The 24,494-nt window shown below is 45.8% G+C and overlaps 1 protein-coding gene across 1 annotated transcript; it reads right to left on the bottom strand.

Moving 5' to 3' along the window:
• Positions 1 to 10,804: 10,804 nt before the first annotated feature.
• Positions 10,805 to 24,457, bottom strand: LOC109292338 (somatomedin-B and thrombospondin type-1 domain-containing protein-like). The gene is made up of 6 exons (XM_019509732.1): positions 24,447 to 24,457; positions 23,924 to 23,934; positions 22,828 to 23,103; positions 21,824 to 21,902; positions 18,953 to 19,129; positions 10,805 to 11,839 (listed from the first exon to the last, which is right to left on the bottom strand). The coding sequence occupies exons 1-6, from the start codon at positions 24,455 to 24,457 to the stop codon at positions 11,722 to 11,724; spliced, it is 672 nt and encodes a 223-aa protein (XP_019365277.1). The 3' UTR covers positions 10,805 to 11,721.
• Between the last annotated feature and the right edge of the window lie 37 nt (positions 24,458 to 24,494).

The following is a 24,494-nucleotide window of genomic DNA, read 5'->3' as shown; positions in this document are numbered from 1 at the left end:
TTCAGTCTTTGCAGGTTAGTCTAAGCTGCAGAGAATGAACTGATCAGCAAATGAACAGACATTCACTTCGGATTCAGGAAATGCAGCCACATGCAGTGGCTGAAGCCAGACACCTGCCAGCCACTGCCAAGGGGAGGGAAGAGAAAGCCCTGCTGGAGTGGAGGGGGCGTGGCTAGGCCCCAGCCCATGCTCTGTCTGAGCGGGGGTAAGGGGAGGTAGCAGCATTAAATTCATAAATGCTTGAACAATAGTTCTCTCTCTGAAAAACTATAAACTGAAGAGGTATAAACACAGCCCGGGCTGTGTGTTTGCTTACTCTTCCTGCTGCCCCAGAGGTCTCTTGGATTTGGAGTTCACAATCAGAACAGCAGGACTCTACAGGGTTGCTCATCACTTCCTTTTCCTGCTTCCAGGTGCCTCTGGGATTTGTAGTCCACAGTTGCAGCCAGCACTAAGTTTTGGCAGGACAGCTCTGTCCTTGGGGAAAGGTGAGTTCAAACACCCTCCCTCGCCCCAGACCCCAGCTGGGGCTTGCAGGGAGGCAGAGGGCAGTAAGCTAGCCAGTGAGCCAGCTGTCACTGTTCCAGACAGGGAGCAGATGGGCAGGGCCAGCTCTGCTCTCTGGAGCAGACAGCACAGCCCTGGCCAGGGCTGAAAAGCATGCTGGGATGCTGGGGGACTCTGATTTAACTTAAACCAGGAAGGGGTCTGGGACACAAGTTTCATAAGCTGGTTTGACCTAAATCAGTTAAGTCTGATACTATGTTCAACCAGGTTTATCTTAAACCAGTTTCAATTGAAACTGGTGTATGTGCACTGAACATCTATTCTGTTACAAGTTTAAACCAGTTTCTGATCTCTCAAACTGGTTTATGTGCAACTTCTGTCCCTAGCCCTGGTTTATGTGCAACTTCTGTCCCTAGGTGTTAGCTATTCAGGACAGAGATTGCCTTCTTATGATATACATTTACAATATCATTAAACACAACAATTCTTTACCTTTTCCAAATCTGAACCCAGACCCCATCACTGCTGCAATCTCCTTTCCTATTTAGCCAAGATCTAGCAGTCCTATTGAACAGTGTGAGAAAGGAAGAATAGCTGGGACAATACCCATGAGCTTTCCTTTAGGATCATAGCCCAGAGCTTGAGAACTCCCAACCTGGCCTGGTAGATGTGGAGTGGGACAACATTTATCAGGCACAATCTTTTTTCGCCTCTCCCTCAAAAGTGCAGACTTGAGTCAATTTAAAAAATTCATTGTGTTGATTTCATCAAATGGTTTCAGTCAAGAAAAAAAGTCTAAAGTAAATCCTGGAAACAAGAAAGAACACCCCTCAGAATGTGTTGTCTCCACATTTTTAAAAGAAACAGTTTGATTTTTTGACATTCAAAATGACAATTATTTTCTAAACTTAGTTCCATTTCATTTTAAAACATTAAAAAGCCTTGAAAAGCAAACGGAGACAGCACAGTCTGAATCAAGCAAAATGTTCTGACACCCAGAAATGAAATCTCTTTGAATTTCTTGGAACTGCCAACAAATTATTTATTCACCCAGCTCCAGTAAGGAAATCCTAAGCTCAACGGACTTGCACAGGTTGAGCAAGACAGTGACAGAGCCAACAGCAAACCCAGGTCTCCACCTCCCTGGCCTAGCCTGTCCTCCCGCATTTGCTAAAGGTAAGTCTTTCACTGGCACTCTGGATTCTCGCTCTAATAAATTCCACTTTAGCTGTAATCACCAAATAAGAAATCTTTAATTACCTGATCACATGCAATTTCTCAAATGTAAACTACATCCAGGAGAACACAATACAACAGCACTCTCCCGATGCCTGAAGAAGGATGCTTGTGCCTGAAAGTTTGCAAAGAACAATTTTCCAACTCTTTAGTTGGTCTAATAAAAGATATCACATTTACCCAAAGAACCTTGTCTAACTACATCAGACCATTTGTCTTCTGTGCAACTGCACGCTAGTGCTCTCTTGAAGGCAGACAGTTAGCATCATGCCTATGAAAAGTACACAGTAAACTCTGCACAGCATGCTACAGATTAAGCGTGATATAAATAGTGAACAATTGCTGGCAAATACAGACCACCTAAATTTGTGGTTAAATGAACTCGGTGTTAACAGTCTCCTCTCCTGAGTTGTATCTAAGGAAGTCAAGCTGCGTCTGTGTGAAGGCTAACAAATTTGCTGATTATGTGTTTCAGTCCCCCAGAGCACCAACTATGGTGCTGACTGGAAAATAAAAGACATAGCACATGGTTGAGGAGTAGGATCTCCAGTCTTGTAAACACATGCCTAACTGGCTGAACTTTCCTAATGTGAGTGGTGCCACTGAAGTCAACCAGGTTCAATCCTGTGAGGAAAGCTAGTATAGTTGACTACAGCCGCCAGTGCAATGCTGTAGTCAACAGAGCTAATAGCATACTGGGTGGCATTAGTTGATGCGTTGCGAGCAGGGCTAAAGAAGTGAGACCACAGCTGGAGTACTGTGTCCAGTTCTGGGCAACGCACTCCAAAAAAGACATGGAGAATCTTGAAAGGGTCCAAGGAAGGGCCACAAGAATGATTAAGGGCATAGGCGATTAATGCATGAGCCAGCGGGGCCCGGGCCCAGGGGCCCCTGCCTCGGCACACGAGAAACTGGCAGCTGGGCTGAGTGTGTGCACCGTGGCAGGCCATAGCTGCCAGGTGCTGTTTGCCGGGCGCTGCTACAGCCAGACTGAGCCATGGCAGGGTAAGGGGCTGCCCCCAGAGCTAGGTCCATGCCACATGCACCCAGTGGGCTGTGGCTCCACACCCCTGGTGCCATCACCAGCACAGACATACAGGTGGGGGCAGCCGTGGCTCCTGCCCTGGGCCTGGGGGACAGCGTGTCCTGTTCTGGCCACTGGTCCCACTGTGCCAGCCAGGGACAGAGGCCACAGCTGCAGGGCAAGGCACGGGTTGGGGGGGACCCCGGACAAAGGGGAGTAGGGGGAAAATGGGCCCAGGGCCCCAGTGAATCTTAATCCACCCCTGATTAAGGGCCTGGAGGACAAACCTTCTGAGGAAAGACTAAGGGATCTGGGACTTCAGCCCAGAGAAGAGAAGACCGGGGGGGGCTTGGTGTCCATCTTTAAGTATGTAAAGTGTGAATATCGGGAACTGGGAGAAAAACTGTTCACTAGGGTGCCCCAGGGGAGGACAAGGTGCAATGGCCATAAATGGTTAGAGGATGGTTTCAGGTTGGATGCAAGGAAGAATCTGGAGTAGACTTCCCAAGGACGTGGTGCAGTCCCCAACTTTGGAAGTCATCAAGAGGAGACTGGACAGACACCTTGCTGGGATCATTTGATCTCAGCAGTATTCCTGCCGAGAGCAGGAGGGGTTGGACTCGATGATCTTCTGAGGTCCCTTCCTGGCCTTAATTTCTTTGATTCTATTTGTAAGTGTTTGTAGGATCAGGGTCTTATTAAAATACATACCTTACTGAGACAAGAGCACAGGTAAAATGCCTAAGCCATAAAGAGCTGTCCAAATTCTGACAACAATGAAAAAAGAATGGGCATACAGGAATGAAAAATAATACCCCATGCTATCTGTTTCTATCACAGTCTGCTTTTATACTTTCCGACAAATTATTATGTAAATAGAAAGAGGGGACGGTGTAATGAAGATGCCGTAATGAATATATACAAAAGGGAGGAGTTAAGATTCGGTCTGCTACCATATATCTTTCTTTTTCTGAGCATAGCGGTAAGCCATAAGATTTTCCAACAGCTTTTGGAAGCATACACATTGAGTGCATCCCACAGTTAACATCAGACTTTTTATGGCAGCAGATCAAAGTATTGTGAATCCCCTTCCATTAGGTTTGATTTTCTGGTCTTCTACCTATCATCTTGTCTCTCAGAAAAGGGCACAATGCCAGAAAACTTTCCTTCACATCCCTCTGTGCTCTGCCAATCAAATTGTGCCCCTCTTAGTCAGGAAAAACTATTGCACGCATCCTGCGTAGCAGTCAGGGGTGTTTAAAGGCAAAAACAAGAATAACTTGAAAATCAAGCATCTGAAATATTTCAATGTGCATTTCAGATCCCCTTGCTATTGGCAGCCCTCTGGCTACAAAGGGACATTTCTGGGGCCAGGACTTTGAAGGGTGTCTCCTTCTAGAGTCTGCAGCTTATTCTGGTAGCCTCCAGACTAGACAGAACTCAGTCCCCAGTCCTGCCTTTCCTGTCCCACTCTCACCTACGGCTTTCCCTCTGTTGGGCTTACACCACAACTCCCTGACATTTGATTTAACTAAGGCAAGGAAAGGAGGGGGTTGGGGGTTTATACCAGTTTAATCCTCACTGCAGTAACAGTATTGCCATTCTGTTAGATGGCTTGTGTCCCCTGTGCGTGTGTGCACTCACACCTTGTTTGGTTCCTTTTCAGGGTGGGGAGTGCAGTGCACAGTTAAGACTTTCCAATTTACCAAGCACAATAACTAGTAGTGCAGCTCTTGGAAATATTTAAGCTCTTCTGCATTAGGAAAATGAATGACTGTTTCAAAATTTGGAAGATGACGTTAGTACACAGAGCACCGAAGAGCTTAAACACACAAAATCACATGGCTTTTCACCTTGTGGAACCTGCCCTTAATCAGAGACATCCCGAACCAAGATGCAGTAGAGTAAAACCAGAGTCCTACAAGATTTAGCAGGTGCATCACGTCGAGGTCTTTCCTGTCCAGGCTGGCAAGTTTCTGCTTCCAGGAGTCCCCCTGATGGATGTGCTCATTTTAGTCAGCTGCAGGGGTGAAATATCTGGTAAGCCTGCCCTCCTTCGCAGTCATCAGTTGTGCTTCACCATCATCTGTAAAACTACTCTCATTAAAATCCAGCCTGAAATGGCACTCCTACTGCTGTGTTTCACAGAGTTTTCTTTTTCTATCCTGAGAGATCCAAAATGCACTCCACTCTCAAGGCTGTTGTCTTTAAAGCAAAGTGATTTTCGACCAGGATGATACAGCTAGGATTGTTAGGTGTACAAACATGCTTCACAAAATAAACCCAGAGATTTCAAATAGGAATCCACAATGTTAAAAACATTCCCACCTGTTGTGGGTCTTTGCAACAAAAGAATTGCTGTTATTTTTCTGTAGTCGACAACCAAGCGAAAGCTAAGAGATGGCGTTTTGTGAGGGGTGCCTTGAGACTAAAAAGATTGAGAGCCCCCATCCTATGGAATGGCGAGTTATTTAAAGCAGCATAGGAAATGCCTCACTAGATCAGATTCATCCAGGATCCTGTCTCCAGAAATGGATTGCAAATTCTACTGCAGAGGAAGCTTAAAAAAAAATCCATATTGCACACACAGTTAATTGCCTAATGCTACTTTTACACAGAGGGGGAAAAAAAATCCTTCTCGACTCTTACTGAGTCTTATGTTTCAAAACGCTAGATCTCCTCACCTATATCTTGGTCTCAAGCTTGCAGATGAGTGACTAGAACAGTGAATATTGCGGACATCACAGAGATGTCACTAGAGCTCCCCAACTACCTTAACACTGGGACCTCGGCTTTCATTTTTAGTTAAGCCTAATTCTCTCACTACACTGAGACAGAAACAGCAATGACAAACAAAGCTTGGGTCCAGCATAAGTTCCACCTCGGGTTAATGGTGAAAGTGCAGAGTCAAGGAATAAATGGAGATTGGCTTAAAAGCAGAGAAAGCAAGAGTCCATTAGCTTTGGCATCCTTCCACGCCCTCCTTCCAGTAATTCAGTAACACACCATTATGGTATGAAAGGCCACAAAAAAACTCAAGTAAACAAGTATTCGGTACATAAACTAATAGCAAAGCCCAGTGCATGGGAAGAGTGATTTGGACCTCCGCAGGAGTAAGTCCTCATTGTGGAAATAGCTTTTTGAATCTGTAGACTAAAGTGCACATTCAGTGGCATAAAGGATGGTAAAGTTACAATATCTAATCCGTACTACTTCAACTAAACCATAACTGACCTGTGGAATTCACTGCTTCAGGAACTCATCAGTCAAATACTGAGGCTGTATTTCAGAGAGCAGTTGCATAATACTGGGACTAGTAATAATATGCATAGATATAGGAAGCATCACACTTCCAGTTTCCTGAGTCTCCTGTATATATTTAACATAGGAAATACTTGTGACAAGCAGCTATGCAAATCCTTCCCTAAATATGCAGATGCCTCCCACTGATGTCACTGAGAGACGTGTGCAGATACAGCCGGACAAAAGTTATCCTTACCCACTTGGATTAGCAACTTAAAGCCACTGCATATCCTGGTTTTTCATAGAGTTTTTAAAGAGTTGGTGCCAGAAAACTCTGAATTCCATTTAGAACAAAATCTCTGTATAAGTGAAGGTGAAGGAGTTAATTTTCCCTTGTGATTTTTTTTTCCCCTTTAAATTGTAAGAGCTGTATATTTACAGGCAAGATCATCTTTGCTGGCTAGGAATCTCCTCTGTTCTGGATGCTTACTTCTTACCTTAAGTTATAATCCTCTGTTTGCAATTCCACAGCAAGTCATACACAGCAGGGATCTAAGAGCTTAACAACAATACTCAGAGCTGTGTGCTGTGCTTTAACATTTCCAATGCTGGGTCACTCGGATAGCTCAGAAGATTCACAAGAGCAACCGTCACAGGGTTCGCCACCAAACTGATAGGACGGACGCAGGAGGGAAAATTAAATCCAACAATTAAAGATCCAAAATTTCCACTCAAATGAAAAAAGTCAGGAGCCTTTATTTTTAGTTTTAAAAATAACAACAATTTTTAAAAACTAGCGTTGGCCTTAAATTGTCAGGTTTCAGTTGCTCAAAATGAGAAAACTTTCAGCTTTCCATTTTTGGATGAAAAGTTGAAGTTTTCTGGAGGGCGGTTCAAATGTATGTTTCAAACGGAGCACGTCCCCCTCGCCCACGCCCCACAGCCCTCCGAAACGTGGAGATGGGAACAGGGAAAAGCAGAGGAAAAGGGGGAATATGAGGGAAGGGCAGGGCTATCAAACTCCCTAGGTGTTAGGGATTACTTATTCAACTTACACATAAAGAATCTGAATACTTGTGGTTTTTATTTACTGGCTTTTCTTTGTACCAAAAGCCCAGCCCGTGGCTGCAAAGGGTAAACCAGGGACAGGTCCTGACTGCTGCTGCCCACGGGATGTTTTGTGAGTTATTGGCCTAAGACTCGTGGCTTTATACACTCACGGTGGGAGCCGTTCTCTTGTTGATATCGAGTGGTGAAAGACTCGCCGGGTTGTCATGGAAACGACTGTCATCTCTAATAAACAGCCTGTTCTTGATGCGAGGCTGGCTTGTAGGGGGAAGCCGTTTTTCAACAGTAGTTAGCATGGGCTTTCCAATAGCTTTGTCTTCTCTTCAATCCAAGCCCTAAGCCATTATGGAGATTGATAAGGGGGAAGGATGACCAAGCCCCTGGGGACAGAAGCCAGGAGCAGGTATTCATTTATACCTTAAGATAGTTTTCATTGATGGGGAAGTTGGCCTGACACTTCTATTAGCCTTTCCTACTCACTGCACCCACGTCTCTCTCTCTCTCTCATTTTTAATATTTGCCATCTCCCAAATATAATTACTTCCTACCTGTGGCACATGGCAATCGCAGATCCTGAAAACAATGCAACAAAGCCAACAAAGCCTATTCATCAGAGTAATGAATACTCATCAGGGGGTACTGGGACAACCTGTTTAATGTGTATACTAATGCACCAGCCTAGTACAGTTAATGTATAGGCAATTGGCAAATGGAATCAAGTTGCTATTAAGCTGCCACATCATGTCATTAATTATAATTAAGGTTTTCTAAATGGCACCATGATCTAATGTTTGCAACAGATATACCGATACCCCTGGTTGGCATGGAGATTATACAGAGGGCAGCATTGAAAGACTTTTTTTTTTTTTAAAGGAAGTTTATTAAAAGCCCCAAATATGTATGAACTGTAAGTCTAGTTCTGCACACACTAGAGTCAAGTAGACCTGAGGGCTCCCACCACCTGGTAAAACTGGAAATTTAGTTTCTTATAGGATTGGCTCTGATCATTTATAAGTGAAAAGTGCTTCTCATTATTGGCTTTAGCTTCCTGTTCCTGATGTTAATGGCAGAACTCCCTTTGGACTTGCACTTAGTCCAGGATGAGGCCTCTCTAGGTGTAAATAACATCTTCCCATGACTAAATGTTTCCGTGATCTCATATCCCTACAGAGAAACTTGCTTCTGGCTTGATAGAAATGCCTCACTGTAAAAACCACACGCACTGCATTCGGTTTATCTATTCATAAGTCATTCAGGATCGCATTCTTGAGCAGACCACAAAGGCAAGTTAGTTCCAGATTACATCAGACAGCAAAGCACAAGCTATTTCCCCCCCTTGCTACCGTGAGATAATACACAATAAAAAGTAGAGCCCTGCTCTCAAATCCCTCTCAGAGCCCAAGTGCTCTCTGTGCCTTGCCATCATGTCAGCTGAGCAAAGAAGTTAAGCAGAGGAAGTACCTAAGGAAGGCTTGGGAAAACTTGCTTGCTCGCCCAGTCTGTATGAATCTAAACAGGAGTCCTGGGAGCCAGTTGGCCATGAACACAAGGGACGGCACTAGTTTCAGAAACATGATGAATGTGAACAACTTCCCTGGAAACGTAAGTGTGCACGTAGGTTGCTCACTTGAGTAGTGACAATTTTTACCTCCTCGTAGGTCCTTGACGTAAGCCACAGGCGGAAAATATAAGGTTGACATTGAGGGGAAAAACCCCTGTGCCCCATCTCCACTAGGGTTGTCCACCAAGAACACAAATCTCATTTGGCTCACGTGATGTAAATACACACCTCGCTCAGTCAGAGAAGTGAAGACAGCCAGAGATCTCAGAAATGAGTGGAGCAGCACTGTGACTTTCACAACACAAGAACGGCAGATAATTTAACTGCCCCAAGGATCACTTTATGTTACCATTTACTGTGAGAATGGAAGGAAGCTACAAACGCATCTCAGACTGTTGCGACTATAGGCACTCCTTCACCCTGAACAGCTCTGCTGTATAGTGTGGCACCAGGGTGTATAAAATGGACCTTAGCACGTACAGGTGACACCAGGTGTCCTAACGAGCAATGCTATCAAGGCCAATCTAGAAAACTTAGCACCTTTTTCTTTAAAGTTACATTTAAGACTAGACACCCAAATGGGAATTAGGTGCTGGGTATTTCAGTCCATTATTTTAGGTGCTGGTGGAACTGTCACAGTCCCTCCTCTGCCTCCCCCCACAACATTTACTCTATTGTTTGCACTTCCCTTTGGCAATTTCTACGCTGCTTCTGCAGCGTTCTCTGACAGGGATGCTCCCAAGCACATTTAACCCAACCATATGGACCATGCCTCAAAATGCAGCAGTGAAGCCCTCAGAAAAACCTCCCTGCTGCAGCTGCCCTTGAGACCTCTGTCTTGGGCGTGCTTGACAGTGGCCATGAGAAATGACCCTGGAAAAGCTTCACCACTGCATTTCCAGCCTTGGCCTGTTTGAACAGGAGCAGAGGGCAAGAGCATCCATCCCCACAAACAATGAGGGAGAAGCATAGACATACTCTTAGGTACCTACCTTTCTAGTGCTACACATGGCCACAAAAGTCCTGATAGGCTCCAAGCAGTTCCCCCAAGCCCCATGAGGATGGCCAAACTAGGACATTGCCCACCTCCACCTGTGAGGGCTGTTCTTATAGATGTATTGACCATCCAAGACGGACAACCTCTCCTGTCCCATAGCACTGTGGGGAGAGCACTCCCAGGGCCCACAGGGATTTGAACCCTAGCTGTTACCATTCAGGACTGTGCACTAAGTCCTAAACTCTCAAGCATTTCCAAGCAGGTTGTGCTCAGTTCCTCCTGCTGAAAGCACTCCACTTTAATAACTGAATATGTCTTGGGCCAAAGAGAGCATCCTTCTCTTGCGTACTAGTTAGGGCACTCACCTGGGTGGGGATGCCCTGACTTGGCTTCCAGTCCTTGCTCCAATGACTATTTAAATATTTTGTATTAAATGAGCAACACACCTCTCTCCAACACTGCTTGTTGGCTACTTTAGGCAGTTCTCTACTTAGTGCGCTGGGTGTTGTGAACACTGTTCTTAATCACTGAATTCTCCCTATGCTTTGCACAGGGTAGTAAAGGACTAGATCCAAGAAGATGTTTAATAAATTGGCCCCTTACCTAGGCTCTAAGGGCACTTTTACACATGCTCTGGGGGTTGTGGGGCAGAGAGGAAGACAGCAATTTAATCAGAAAAGCTCCAAGGGCTGCTCTAATTAAAGCACCACAGCATTCGTGCATCAGACCAGCCTCCGCACTGATGTCCAGGCACCCTAAGATCCCTACACCACGCATGAGGACAGTCAGCTACTAAGAATAGGAATCACAACAGGCAGTACAATGAGTAGAACCAGTGGGAAATGCTCACCGCAAGGGTGCATCATAAATCCTATCACTTCCTAGTGCTCTGCTGGGCCTGCAGGGAGGCAGCTCCCTAAACACTGGATGTTGCGATGCTTGGTGTTGCAACGTTCAGGTGCCCTTTGGATTTAAAATGGCTGCGTGGCCAAAGCTCACATCTGCTTTTGGGCACCATTCATGACAGGTGCTTAGGATGCTTTTTAAAACTGAATAGTTTGGAAATAGACTTGGTGAGTGATCTACCCTCACTCAACCTCACAGCAAGATCAGTTAGGATGAATTCTTTAGGACCAGCTGCTGAAAAGAGAAAATTAATAAAATGCCATTAGAATGTCTCTAAAGTCTCTTTTATTATAATTTATAGAACATTTTCAAAACAGAAACCCAAGAGATTGTAATGAAAACTATTTCAAATAGTTGTCAGAAGCAAGAGAAAAGTAGTGAGAGTTTTAGTACCTCACTACTGCACAGGAGATGACTGAACCACAAGAAATAAGGCACTTCCAAATAAGATAACACAGCCTATGGTCCTTGCAACTTGAGGTCTAAGGACTCTGTTCTTCAGAGGATCATCAATTCTCACTGGTTCAACAGCCCTGATCCTAACTGTTACCATTACCTTGATGGAATCAGGGTCCAGCAACCCCCACCACCATTCAGGATCAAGCCTTTTGGGCCGATTGTTGAAGGCAATGGGAGCTTTGTCACAGGTTTCAGTGAGACCCTACATTAGACTAAGAACCCAGTACAGAGACCAGCTTGAGAATAAAAGGGGGAAAGATCTATAAATAAAAGGAAGGAAGAAATGTCCTCAAGGGAAGAGCACTATCACCAAAAGGAGGAACCGGTTTCAAGAGATTCCTTTAGTCTTTTGTTGGGTACTTAATCTGTGCTTATCTTAATCATTTGTAAATTCTCTTCCTTGGTGGATCATCACTGGCAGGTCTGGGGGAGGAAGGCTTTGAAAGAAAAGGTGTCAGACTGGACAGAAAGACTGCTGAGGCAGCAGGGAGGGAGGTGTGGAGACAGACTGCAGTTTCTCTCTGCCTTCTTCAGGGATGCAAAAGCACAGAAGTGTATGAAGGAGGACTTAGCTTAACCCTCTGCAGGTGTCAACCTCCTTAAAGCAGTTCAGCCCAGTCTTCAACACTGATTAATCACCAGATCAATTATGGTCATTACTTAAAAGTGTGTGCCAGAGAAGCCAGCACATGACTCGAGCACTGGGCTAATTCGAAAGAGTTAAATGAACAAGAAGCTATGAACAGAAGGACAGGAACAAGTGTCCAGCTGGCGAATTCTCTTCCAAGTTCCTCTGCACCGAGGATTCCCTACAGCCTGCCAGTGCAGCACCTCGTTCCTGAAACAAAAAGAGCAGAAAAGGAGGGAGAGAGGTTAATGCCTTCCAAGACAACAGCTGAACATGTACTGCACCATCACTGTTGGGGATTCAAGCAAGGGCACCATGCAAGGAGCTGGCTGCTTCAGTCAATCACATCACCAACAGGGTCCAAAACATTTGGAAAATCCTGAATTTTTTCCGTCTGACATCAGTTTCAACACACCAATTTTGATCTCATGCTGAGTGACTCCACTGACCCCAGGAGGATGGTACAGAGAGAGATCAAAATTTGATCAAAAGTAATCAAAATTACTGCAGAAACATCTGATGTACTGAAAATGTAAACAACATTTCTCTTTTCAACCCACTTGGTCAGTCTCTACTGAACTATGCACTTTCTCCATGCGCAGAGCTCCCATCGTCATCACCGGGTATTCCGGACACTGAACAAGCACGTGCTAGGCAATACAAAGGCATGCAGTTGGGATGTATCTATAAAACAAAGACACACAAGAGCAGGAAAATTCACCATATTTTTCTAACCTAGTTGATCCCAGGTTCAACAAATTCCCCAAAAGTTCATGAACACATTTGTCCTGCACTGACAAGAGAGGTGGTCTATTAACAGAAGTAATATACAGTATGTACATTTAACGTCAACCAAAAAGATGCTGGCCTAGCAGCCGCTGGACCCAAAATTTAGCCACAGAAAAAATATAATACAGACAGCAGGAGCACAAGCTTCTGCTCCCATTATACTCATTGCCCTCAATGCATCTCAGTTCTTCCCTACTGCGGAAGGGCAAGCTCCAGGGCTCATTCAGGCCTTGTCGAGAGCTTCCAGCAAAGTAGCCTGATGGTAAGTCCATTGCCCCTGCTTGATTTATAGTGCTCTACAAGCCAGAATTATCAATGCCAATTATTCAAAGATAACGTTGCTGTTGATTTAATGAGATGTCACATTCCAGGGCAGAGCTTTAAAATCACACTGGTTGGGAAAAAGCTAAATGTTGTCTCTTCTGGCTCAGGGTCATTTTAAGCCACAAGGTTTTGGAAAGGAACAAGCAAGATCCTGGATAAAGCAGGCTGCCACATGCCGCATGGTGCTTCTCCAACCCCAGAGTCATAACTTTACCTTTAAAAGGCTTGAGTCCTTAAACACAAAGTATATTTGCCATTTTTGGTCCTGCTGATGGGAATTGCAAACACTGCCATTGCTATATTTAAAGAAACACCCTTCCCCCCATATGCAGGGACATAAATGTACAGAATGAAGTTGTTTCTGCACTGTAACTGCCGCATCTTGCTCAAGACAATAAAGAACAGCTAATCCTCCCAGGCACAGTTCCCTGTAGAAGCTCTTAGTGCTGGCTGATCACTGGCATCACTGCGTGTTACTGGTGCTGTGTGTTCCAAAAAAAACCCCCAAAAACCTTTCTTCTAGCCTCACCACTTTGGGTCTCGTACCTCTTCCCCTTCTGAAAATATGGAGGCCATGAAGTCCTGTGGAGCTGTCCCCACTTCTGTGATGGTCATTATGTTGACCAACACCGCAAGAGCTGGTCTGCAGCCATCCAAAGTAAAAATCACAAGCTGCAATAGCCTGAGCTTTCTTTATAAGCAGGGCTGTAAAGAAGAGTGTCCTCTGCAGATCAAGCACTGAGGGGGCCCTCACCATCCAATGGCTATGCCTATGAAGCCTTCAAGAATCTTCTTTTAGTTGACACTAGCTATTTGAAGGCCTGCTTGACAGAGCCTTGAATTATACCATACAAGGCTGACATGCAAAAAGATCGTTAGGAGAAATCCTCCTCAGAATATACTCAGTGCTGCTGAGTGTATTTTAAACTCTCTCTGATCTTTGTATATTTTAAACTTGCTCTGATTTTTCTCTTCCTGATCGGCACTTTTGGAACAATAACTCTGGGAGTTGCGTGCTGATGCAAGCTACCAAACCGACAGCCTGGGCGCACCAACATGCCAAGATGGAGTGGGTGTGACAGAGGCAACAGCTGTGCATGCTTCCCCCTTTCTGCTCCATCACAGCATTGCAGCCAGGAGCTGGACTGACCTCCCTTTGGGGGTGTTGGGATGTCTGTATAATCATTTGTGTGAGGCTGACAACAAAGCTATCAAAGCATCAACCTACCTGGGTGAGGTACATAGGTGAGCACTTCAAGCACTGGGCAAAAGGGTGGGGATTGGTGTATCATTAGGACAAGCAAATCTGGCAAGCACTCATGTACTACAGAACTAGATCTCCCCCTCTACCAACATGTTCTTCCTGTTGTCCCCTTTACCAAGGCAACAGTTACCACCCACTCTTTTCCAAGTGCCCTTCACAGGTATTCCATTTGTTTTCAGAAGAACACTTCCACTTATGGTTGGCAGATCCTGCCCTCAATGTTTCCCAAATTGCTTGGCCCTAGATTTACACAATTCCTCTGGTCACAACCCCAGCCTAGTCAGATAATTCTGTGCCTCTCCAAACAGTTACTGCTGCTCATATGCTAGCAGTTAGCATGGGTAGGACTTCCATGTGCCTTAGCTGATCCTCAATAATTGTACTGATGCCTGGCTTTACCCATAGTGAAAGCTAAATCAGGGCAGTTTGCCACTGAATAAAACAGGGCTAAATGACTTCAGTTTAGTTTTTGCCTACCCTGGGATAAGCACAGGCACACAGACAGTTTGTGTGCTTGCACTCAGCAGGGGCAGGACCTTCTGCACCTCAGCTACTTTTTGGTAACTGTTCATGTGTGTGCTCCCAGCCAAAACAATTGGGGCAATTGGGCCCCTTTTCATTCAGGAGTGACCTGCCCCAATTTCCACCATCAGACGAGAGTGGATACAGACACTTAACACAGAACAGCCAGGTTGGGATACTGTATTTCCAAGTACCCTGGGGCTGTACGGGCTCAGGAGCACAAAAATCCACTCAGAACTGCCACAAGCCCACTGGGGGTCATACCCCCTAGTTTGCAAATGCTACTTGAGGGTATGGAAAAATGATCAAATGATAGGAAGATGGAAGGGAGCAAGCAGCAAGGAATCACCACAGAGCAGCTGACACTCAAAACGGCCCATCTGGCTGCAATTACCCTGTGGTAAGTGAAAGCTAAACTGGAGCAGCTTAGCCCTGAACAAAAAAGGCAAAAGTTGCCCTGGTTTAGCTTTCATTTACCACAGGGTAATTGCAGGCAGATGAATCATTACATGGAACAGCTGTTCACAGTATGAAACTGAGCCCTGTTAACACATTTTAAATTTGATTGATTGTTCATACCCCAACATAAGTCTAGCTAGTCTTTCAGAGGGTGAATGCTCCCTAACCTACATCTTTCTCCCAACCTTCTCAAGGGCACAGACAGCAGCTCTCCATACTTTTCTTTCCTCCAACCCATTTGGCCAGTCCTGAAAAGCCTATGTTTGGAAATTTAAAAAGTGTGTCATGCAGCAATGCAGTACACAAGACATGGTCATGACAGACGCTCCAAATGTTGCTCAGCTCCATCAACAAAATGCTCGGACTGCACAGAGGACAGAAATTAGAGCAATCAATAAAAACCAGCCCCACAACTTGCAGAACACTTCTTGGTGGCTTAATGGAGAGCCAGCTGTAATCTGGTGTAAAGCACAAAATACTTTGCACTATATCACAGAGATTCATGCCCCACTGTTTCTCAAAAAGGGATGGTCACAGTTCAAACTGAAATGAACAAAGCAAAAAGGAAAAAAAAAAAATCAACTTCCCCAAATCTCTTCTTCTCAAGTCTGATCTTCTTCCAAAACCTGTTGAAAACTCCTAGCTTTCAAAAGCCAGAATAAGAACAGCAGGGAGGATCATAACTGAAAATGAAAACGCTGAGGCAGTGGGGAGCAAAGAAAGGCAATGAGCAGGAATAACGTGATTGCTCTAATCTGGGGCAGACCGAATAAGGCTCATGGACTGGATCCAACCTGCCAGGCAATTTCATCCTGCCTGCAGGTTCCCACCAGCTAATTGTACCCTGCCCAGCCCACGTGCCTCGCTCCCATCTTCATGGGCAGATGGGCCCAGCCCAGCCAGCATGCAGCTTCCAGGCAGGGCTGTTGTTGCCATTGCTGCAGCTGCTGGGGGACCTGCTTGGTTTCCCCAGCATCCTGCTTGCTCCAGGCACCAGGTAGAGAAGCAGTGGGAAGGGGGGCAAGGGCAAAGGCAGGAGGCAGCTGGAGCTGGGCGGGAGCATGGGGCTGGGGTTGGCAGCAGCATGGAGCCTGCACCTGGGGTGAGACAGGAACATGAAGCTCAGGTGGGCAGAGTGTGGGTGTGAGAGAGGGTGGGGACCCCCAAGTCGCACAGCCCCCAGCAGCAGCAGCAGCACGCAGTGGGTGCTTGGGGTGCCCATGGCCTGCACAAGTGCTGCTGCCCTGTGGCACCCAGCTCTGGCCAGCACTGCACATGGTGGCCAGGAGCACAGCCAGACTGGCCCACCTCTATTGTGTGGGGCTCCCCATGGTGCACATGCAGCTCCTGGCACTCGTGCCAACGGGGGAAGCCCTGCACGATGGAGCTGGCTGCCTTTGCTGCCCCATGCTGTGCAGGTCCCAGGACTCTGCCAGAAGTGGAGGGGAACCCCACCGGCGTACTTTCAGGAGGAGGGAGCACAAGGGGAGGGACTTCCAGTAGCAAAGATCAGGGGTTAGGGGTACGACTTCCAGTCCCAAGGTGGTGACCAGGGGGTGGGGCTGTCAAGGGCTACCCTTGTGGCCCTCAACAGCTCACCAAAACTCATTAAGCAGCCCACCGGCCAAAATAATTGCCCACCCCTGCTCTAATCACTCAAGGGTTTCAGTTTACCTGCTTTAATCCCACCCCACAAAATCCACACCTCTCACCCTCCCTCACATCGACACGCTGCCCACCCAAGCTCTGCACTCCCACCACTCCCCTGGGCATGGGCTCCATGCTGCCGCCAGCCCCACACTCCCACCCAGCTGCAGCTCCACCCCTGCCCCCGTCACTTCCCTACCTCGTGCCCAGAGCAAGTGGGACGCCAGGGAAGCGGAGCAGGTTCCCCAGTGGCAGCAGCAGCCTCTCCCAGAAGCTGCACGCTGGCTGTGCCAGGCCCTTCCACCCAGAAGGGTGGGAGTGAGGTGCAAGGGCTGGGCAGGATACAATTAGTTGATGGGTGCCCATGGGCCCAATGAGCCAGATCCAGTCTGCGGGCCGTATTTTGCCTACCCCTGCTGTATAACCTCACTTTTCCTACTCAGTACTCCAAAGTGTTTGCTGGCTTTGGTCTTTTTTCTCGTTTGCTTTTACCTAATCAGATGTTCTTATCTGGCTTCAGGGTTTCTGACAAAATAATATTATTTCCAGCCTTGACATTCATTTACATTTTTACTGCAGTTTAAAGCCTCTCCTGACAGCACCAGTTGGGTTTATTGCTCTTTATCTAAAGATCTATGCGATATTTACACTTAAAAAGCAGGGGTGAGGCAGAAGGAAAAGCATCTCACATAACTTTTTCATGTTAAAAGCTCTGGACAGATCCTTCCTAAAAAAGGCTATTACCAGCAGAAATTCATGTTTAATATATAGCATGTTTAAGGCCTAATAATCCTAGTTTATGGTAAGTATTTCAAAACAGACCTATTTATCTCAAACTCTAACATACCCCAGTATATTGCCACACAGACATTTCCAGAGCAGTCCAGCCCTGAAATTCTAGAGAGTGCTTTTATTAAATTAAAACAAACTAGAATTATATGCGATACAGAAATATGATTCTGAAGGGGAATTGCGATTAAAAGGCAGAGTTGCCTAGTGGCTACAGCAGGAGACTCAGAGTCAGAATTCCCGGGTTCTGTTGCTGAGTAATGAGTCCTTTCCCCTCTCTTTGCCTGAGTTTATCCACCTGTAGAGCGTGGGTAATGCTCACCTCAGACATTTTTACACATGCTCCGGGAGCAAGAGGGCGCTTTAATTACAGCAGCTCCAAGAGCCACTCTAATTAAAGCTCCCGAAGCATCTCACAGATCAACATCCTCATGCTTCAAAATGGTGGCATGGGCACTTTATCTAAAGCTTCAACGAGATTTAGATACAAGTGTCCCTGCTGCCATTTTGAAGCGCAGGGATGCTGAAACACAAGACATAGAGGCTGGCTGGAGCACAGTCATTACCATGCTCCAGCAAACTTAGTTAATTGAGTCTGCTCCGACGTGCTGTAATTACAGTGCATCAGAGCAGCCTCCAAGTTCCTCTACAGGCACCCCTGCCTACCAAGAACAACTTGAGAGTCCTGGGTGAAAGGTGCTCTAAGTGAAGAAAGGGCACTTTTCCACTTGCATTGGCTACCCATTCCCAATGCCAAGATTTACCCGACTAACAGTTAGGGTTAGGGAGGAGCATACATTCAGAGTCACTTTAGGAAACAAAATGCAGGTCTCTGAATGAGAGATACTCAATAACATACACTGTTCTTCAGATTGGCAACAACCTGCAAATGGATTCAGCTTTATTTGTCCTCTACGAGGATGCTTAGCCTTAGTCAAATAGCAGCCTGTAAGACTCAAATTCAAGGCAGTAGGGTACGTCTGCACCACATCCCCAGCACCGCCCTCAAACATGCCCTGCCCACCCACCAAACACAGGAGTATGGTGGGAAGCTGCTCCAAGGCTCTCTCCATAACTACTCTTGAGACCCTGCTCTCCAGCCTGGCTGTAAGCACCCATGGAAGGTGCCCCACAGTAGTTTCACTCTCACATTTACAGGTCTGGCTCATGCAAGCAGGATCCAGTGGACAAAGCATGCTCCACAGCAGATGCCCTGGCAGTATGAAGAACATGGAATAGACAGATCCCATGCAAAAATACTAGACCTGGCTCTGCCACTAATTTATCAGGTGAGCACAGCCAGGACAATTAATTCCAGATCTCATTCTAAGAGTGATCATTACTGATCTAAACCACAGTGAGCAGAAAGGATGAGTTAACGTTTAAACAGGGCTCAGAAGATGTAAAGCGCTGACAAGTGCAGTGGATGACAAAACTGAAACAAGTCTCTCCAACTAGATCAAGGTGGGGAAATGCAAAAATCCATGTGTGGTACCTACAAAGAACAAGGCAGAATTCAAAACTCTTACTTTTTGCTTCCACTGCCATCACCATAGCAGTGCAGACTCCTGGAGTCTAAGGCCGGGTGCTGGCACTCCACACACACTACGTGCCCTTCACTGAGATATTGCATCCAGCGAGTGTAGGAACTGTTCCCATGCAAACAACTTTCCGTGATGCCTGCAAGCTGGAATTCAACACAATACCTACAGCAAAAACGAGAGCCCCAGTTAGACCAACAATTATGTTACAGATCTGAGAGCCACTGAGAGAGCTAGAGCAGATGTGGTGAATACAAGTAAGTTAACACAGACACACAGATCCTGTATGAATCCATTCTGACAAACTGAAATGAGCAGTAACACTCAGACCTAAATTTAGGTGTTTTCACATCAAAGCAAAGGCTATCACTGCAACTAAGGCAGGGAGAGATTAAGTCCTTGGCCAATGCCTGAGATCAAGTAAGTGGCGGTTCCAGGAACAGAACCCAGTGTGGGGCCCTAGTTACTGGACTAGACTGCCCAGTATTTAGTTTCAATACTTCATCAGACACTAAGTCTTACAGTAATTTAACAGTAACTAAAACTTAGTTATTGGAAGCTTTCCAACAGTATTGTTCCTGCTAGAAATCGGGATTAAGCTGCCTGGTTCTTGGGAAAGATTATGAGATTACCACTGAGAAAATTAGCACTATACTTGTGCCATGCTCAAATCGGGCTATGTTCCTGTTTTTAACCAAATCTCAGTTAAGAAAACCAGTCTCGCTATTTTGGAGTCTGGAAAACCAGAGGCAGTAAAGAGCTGGGTTCTACTACATCTGGATTCATGTAACTTGTTCATCACTACAGTGTCTTGAGTACCTTCCACTAATACATTAAGCAAAATGACTAACGTGTCAAGTGTTGTTTGTTTTCACACGGTTTTCTCAGAGGGATAAAAACATGCACAATACAGCTTCTTGGGAGGGAAGGAGGTTGCTATATGCACATGTTCCTAGATATTTATGGAGAGAAGGTAAAAATCAAAGAAATGCACCTTGGATACAGAAGACAGGTAGGTTTATCCCTTAACTACTGTGGAAGTTCATTCTGCAATCTCATACTAGCCCCCAAGAAAGTCTTCCACAAAGATAAGCTTTATCCATTTTTACAGAATCGCAGTCTCCTCCATTAGAGGTTTCAAGAAGAGGTCGGTAGGCATTTGTCTGGGAAAGCTTAGGAATATGGTTAAATTAAAGGCCTCTTCACATCCGTTATAAACTTCTGGTTCTGGGAGTTGCACTCTGCTGGAGTTCTTCACCTCCGTACTTTAGGTGGCCTGGGCTCAGACCACCGAGTGCCTTGAAAATGAGAATGGGATGAAATTCTATCAGAAGCCACCGCAGAGGGTAAAGGACAGGTCTGACATGCTTATGGTGGCCTGTATTTCTGAGAAGATGCACTGTACCATTCTGTATTCTTTAGCTTCCTGTGTGCTAGAGCTTTCTCAAGCAGTTATATCACATAGCTGTAGTCAGCCAAGATGTGACAAGGGCACAGACAACAGAAGTCAGGTCCACCAGCCACCAAGATGGGATGGACTCTCCTAGCCAGCCAGAGGCAATAAAAGGTACTGCCATGAATGCTGCTATGCGGTGTTCAGTGTCAGAAGTGGAAGAGAACTACCATACACACGAAAGTCACCAATTCAGGGAGCGTGCCATCAGCTAAAGGAGGCTGCACCACAACTTCACATCCTTCACAATGCTTTCCTCTAGCATTACCCCTGTCCTACTCCAGTGTGGCTACAGACAGCTGTTCTTCATTCACAGGTGATTACGTCCAAGCACTGGGCTACCTTGGGAGTATGATTTTTCTGGTAGAGCTGTCTGCATCTTGTTGGCAGTGGAGTCCATCAGTTCACCCAAGAGGTGGCATACGAATGTTGAAGAAGACTAAAGAGGTTCTCTTCACAACTGAGGGGTCAGTAGGGGTTCAGCATGAGCAGAAGCTTGTTCCCACAAGAAGCTTAAACAAAGCTGATGAATACACACACATTGTGGAAGCAACCTGCTACATTACTGCCAACAGCTGCCTCTCTTGGAGCAAGAAGCAGAATGGCAAAGCTGATGTTAGCTCCCCTGCTGACTTTATCCCTCTAAACTGAGCATAACGGAGGTACTTTTGCCACACCTATGGCCATGATGGGCACCCCGGTCTGACGACTGATCAGTACGTGTGTATGGCTATCATGGAATTTTACAAGCAAAGGAGAGCTTTCTGCAGAGCTCTGATGCACATTGCAGGTACTGGGAAGCAATGATGCCAATGAGGGAAACATGCAGGTGGAGCCCAAGATGGCCAAGTGTATTGGATGAATCTTTCACAAGCGCTTGAAGCAGTCAAGCCAGTTGGTGCAATAACTTGCTTCCCATGCTGCAGGGAAGCCTAGGTTCTGCCCAGCTGGCACCCAAAACAGCAACTTGCTAGACCCCAACCCAAACTGCATAAAACAAAGCCAACCATTGCCTGCACCTTTAACACAGATGTATGAGTGGGCATCGTGTTTGTGGGAGCCTCTCACCCCCAAAAGTCTGTACTACGGTGATGTGGTATAGACTTCCCAGAGAGAACCAGATACGGAGAAGAACCTGAAACAACTGCTCTCTGCTTATACCATCCTAGACAGCATCAGCTCTCTCTCCCAGTAACTTCAGTGACATTGCTTTGAACATATCCTGCGGTGGAAGATCAAGCCTCTATCAGATGGAGATGCTGTTTTGTTGGCATCCAGCTTTAAAAGTCTTCAGGCTGCCAAAAGAAATAGATGCTCTATCCAGGATGGAGCCTGGCCTACACGACACACCCATCGAAGCCACGAACAAGGTGCCATTATGCTGCAAAGCCCAGCCTCCTACTTACCCTGCTCTTTCATTTTCACTGGATGCAGCTCTCTTCCTTCGTGCTTTCCCGTAACCTCCTGTGGTTATTAATGCTGGGACTGCGAACATCAAAGGAAAGCAATGTACATGAGCAAGTGATAATAGTGCACTAAGGCCACTTATGCTTGCATAACAATAAAGACTGGGGATTTTATGGTCTTTAATGTCACACAATTTCCACTTTGGCAGGAAATCAAAGATAATTCCAGCCTTGCATTTTTGGATCTTCAGTGGCAATCTAGCATTAGAAAGAGCCATTCATTCTTCTTCTTCTTTTTTTGCCCTATTGGAGCAAAACTGTTTATCAGAGCAGCAACCAAAGGAGAAGAAAAAAACCCCCCTCATTCATCTAATACCATCTCCCAACAGGCTTGAAAAAGCCAATTTAAAATAAATTAGTTAGGATAGAAGCCAAAGCCAGATTCTGACCCCCAAAGAGCTCTTAAACTCATTGGAAAAATTTGATACAGGCAAGTTCAGGTCATGCCTTAATTCCAGCTTTATAGCAGAATCTGGCACATTGTTTGGAAACAGAAGGAAACTCTGAGCAGGGGAAAAGTGAGACCTTGTCTTTGGTGGGTGCCATTCCTTCCTGATGTTTACAGAGGACTCATGAGCAATGCTATGTGACACCTAAGGCCACACTTTCCTCCCACTTCCATGGGTTTCACACTGACTTTATTGACTGCATCAGAATTACTGGAGATTTATGCTCACAGTAGTGAAACCAGAGCCAGGACCCCAAACTTCACTTTTGAAGCCTATCAGATGACACCAAGGGGCAGGCAGTATAAAAAAATATATCCCAATGAGAATCCAATGAACTCAGTATAAAGGGGTCAATTCAGTTCTCAGTAAAACCAGTGTAAATCCAGAGCAAATTACTCCACTCCAGCTAACTCTGGGGAGAAACTTAGGAAGCCAAACCCCAGGGTCTAAGCCATTTGGGCTCAGGCCCAAACCCAGCACTTTCAGTGTGCTTACGAAGGGCATGATTGCACTCCACTCCTTGCTGGGTCCAGTACTCCACACAGCCAGCCTTTTCCTCCAGAGGAGGACACGCCTCGCCTCCATTCCTCTGCTCCTGAATGACATGCCTTCTCCGGACTCGATACGTTGCCTTGCAGGGCTCTGCACAGCCACTCCAGTCGCTCCATTCAGATATGGTACAGGGGGTCACTGGCCAGGAGAGACAGAAACCACAGCATGGGTTACAGCGATAAAATGCAGCACCACTTCCTCCAGACAGCACATCTAATTCTAATTATAAACATTTAAGTAATTTTCAGGAGTTTACACTCTGCTCAGACAGTTCCTTAGTTCAGTTATTCCCTGAACTCTCTCTTGATACATTAGTGGTTATATCTACTCCTTTACAGCCAATCCACCTGTACAAAACATTAAAAAAAAAAAAAAGCCAGTGAGTCGGGGCACATGTTCGAAATCCAGACACACTACTGTGAGTAAAGAGAACTCCTCATCTTCTCAGTCACCAAAACAACAACACAGAGAAAACTATAAAATTTGTCTCTGGAATGATATCATGAACTCAGTGAGCTCTGTTCTGGCAACTCAAGTGTCACAATAACAATGAAAAAGAGTGTTATGATTGGGTTTATTACATGCGCATTTACATTTTTCCTACCTCTGTTATTCCTACTACTAATATTTAGGCAGTATCACGATGAGTTTCATCTTCTGGGTGCCTCCTACCCATGTTGGGGCACTTTCAGTCAGGCACTATGTCAAGTTTGAACTGGAATGCATGCCTGAGGCACTGGCCCTATGGTACTGAAGGACAGCAATTATCCTGGACCTGGTCCATAGGGAACCACAAGATAAAACAGCTGTCATCCCAAGTAGTGGAAAGAGAGATAAGCACAATGGAGAAGACTTATAAAACTATGCCCATCAAATGGGTTTGAAACTGCTGGGTTAGTGCACTCTCCCTTTTTCTCTGTTTGTCCACTGTTAATCTTTTCAGCCCTTGTCATCTGAAATCACCGTCAGTCACACCTTCCATTCAATCTTGGCCTCTCTGCTGAGCGCAGCAGCAGGAAGTTAAGTTACTGCCACTTACCTTGGTGGCTCCTGTGAAATACATGCGTATTATTTATTTTAGTCCTCAGAGAAGGCTGTGCCATGGAAGAAGGAGCCAGACTAGAAACACACCATATCATGACCTAGCAACCATCACACTGCATGGGGCTTTGGCCTGAAGGACAACTCCCAAACTTCAGAACATCATTTTTTCTGCTGCAGCTACAGAAAAATAAATAAAATACACCCGTGTCTATCCAAGGTGGTTCAGCAAGGCACGAAGAACCTCAGAGTCACTTGGGCTCTGGGCACTTTCAGGACTGAGCCATTACACAGGAAACAGCAACATCAGCAACTAACTGGGATCATGCAACCAAACATACCCAGTCTAATGCTCCAAAGATACTTCTGATGTAAACTTAGACCCCGAAGACACAAATCAATGCAGTTACAAGTATAATTTCCATCATAAGTGATCCATAGGAGGGGCACATGCCCCCCCTGAGAGCAGTGGTGCCCCCACTGAAATTGGCTCTGCTGTCAGCGGAAGTGCCAGCACTTACACTGCCGCCATGCTGGGGTTGCTGGTTGACTGCTGGGAGACTAGACCC

The sequence above is a fragment of the Gavialis gangeticus genome, unplaced genomic scaffold (genome assembly GCF_001723915.1).
Source record: "Gavialis gangeticus isolate Ggan-Ray unplaced genomic scaffold, GavGan_comp1, whole genome shotgun sequence".
Classification (NCBI taxonomy): domain Eukaryota; kingdom Metazoa; phylum Chordata; order Crocodylia; family Gavialidae; genus Gavialis; species Gavialis gangeticus.
The sequence above is the reverse complement of the archived record's forward strand: the minus strand, read 5'-3'. Positions and strand labels throughout refer to the sequence as shown.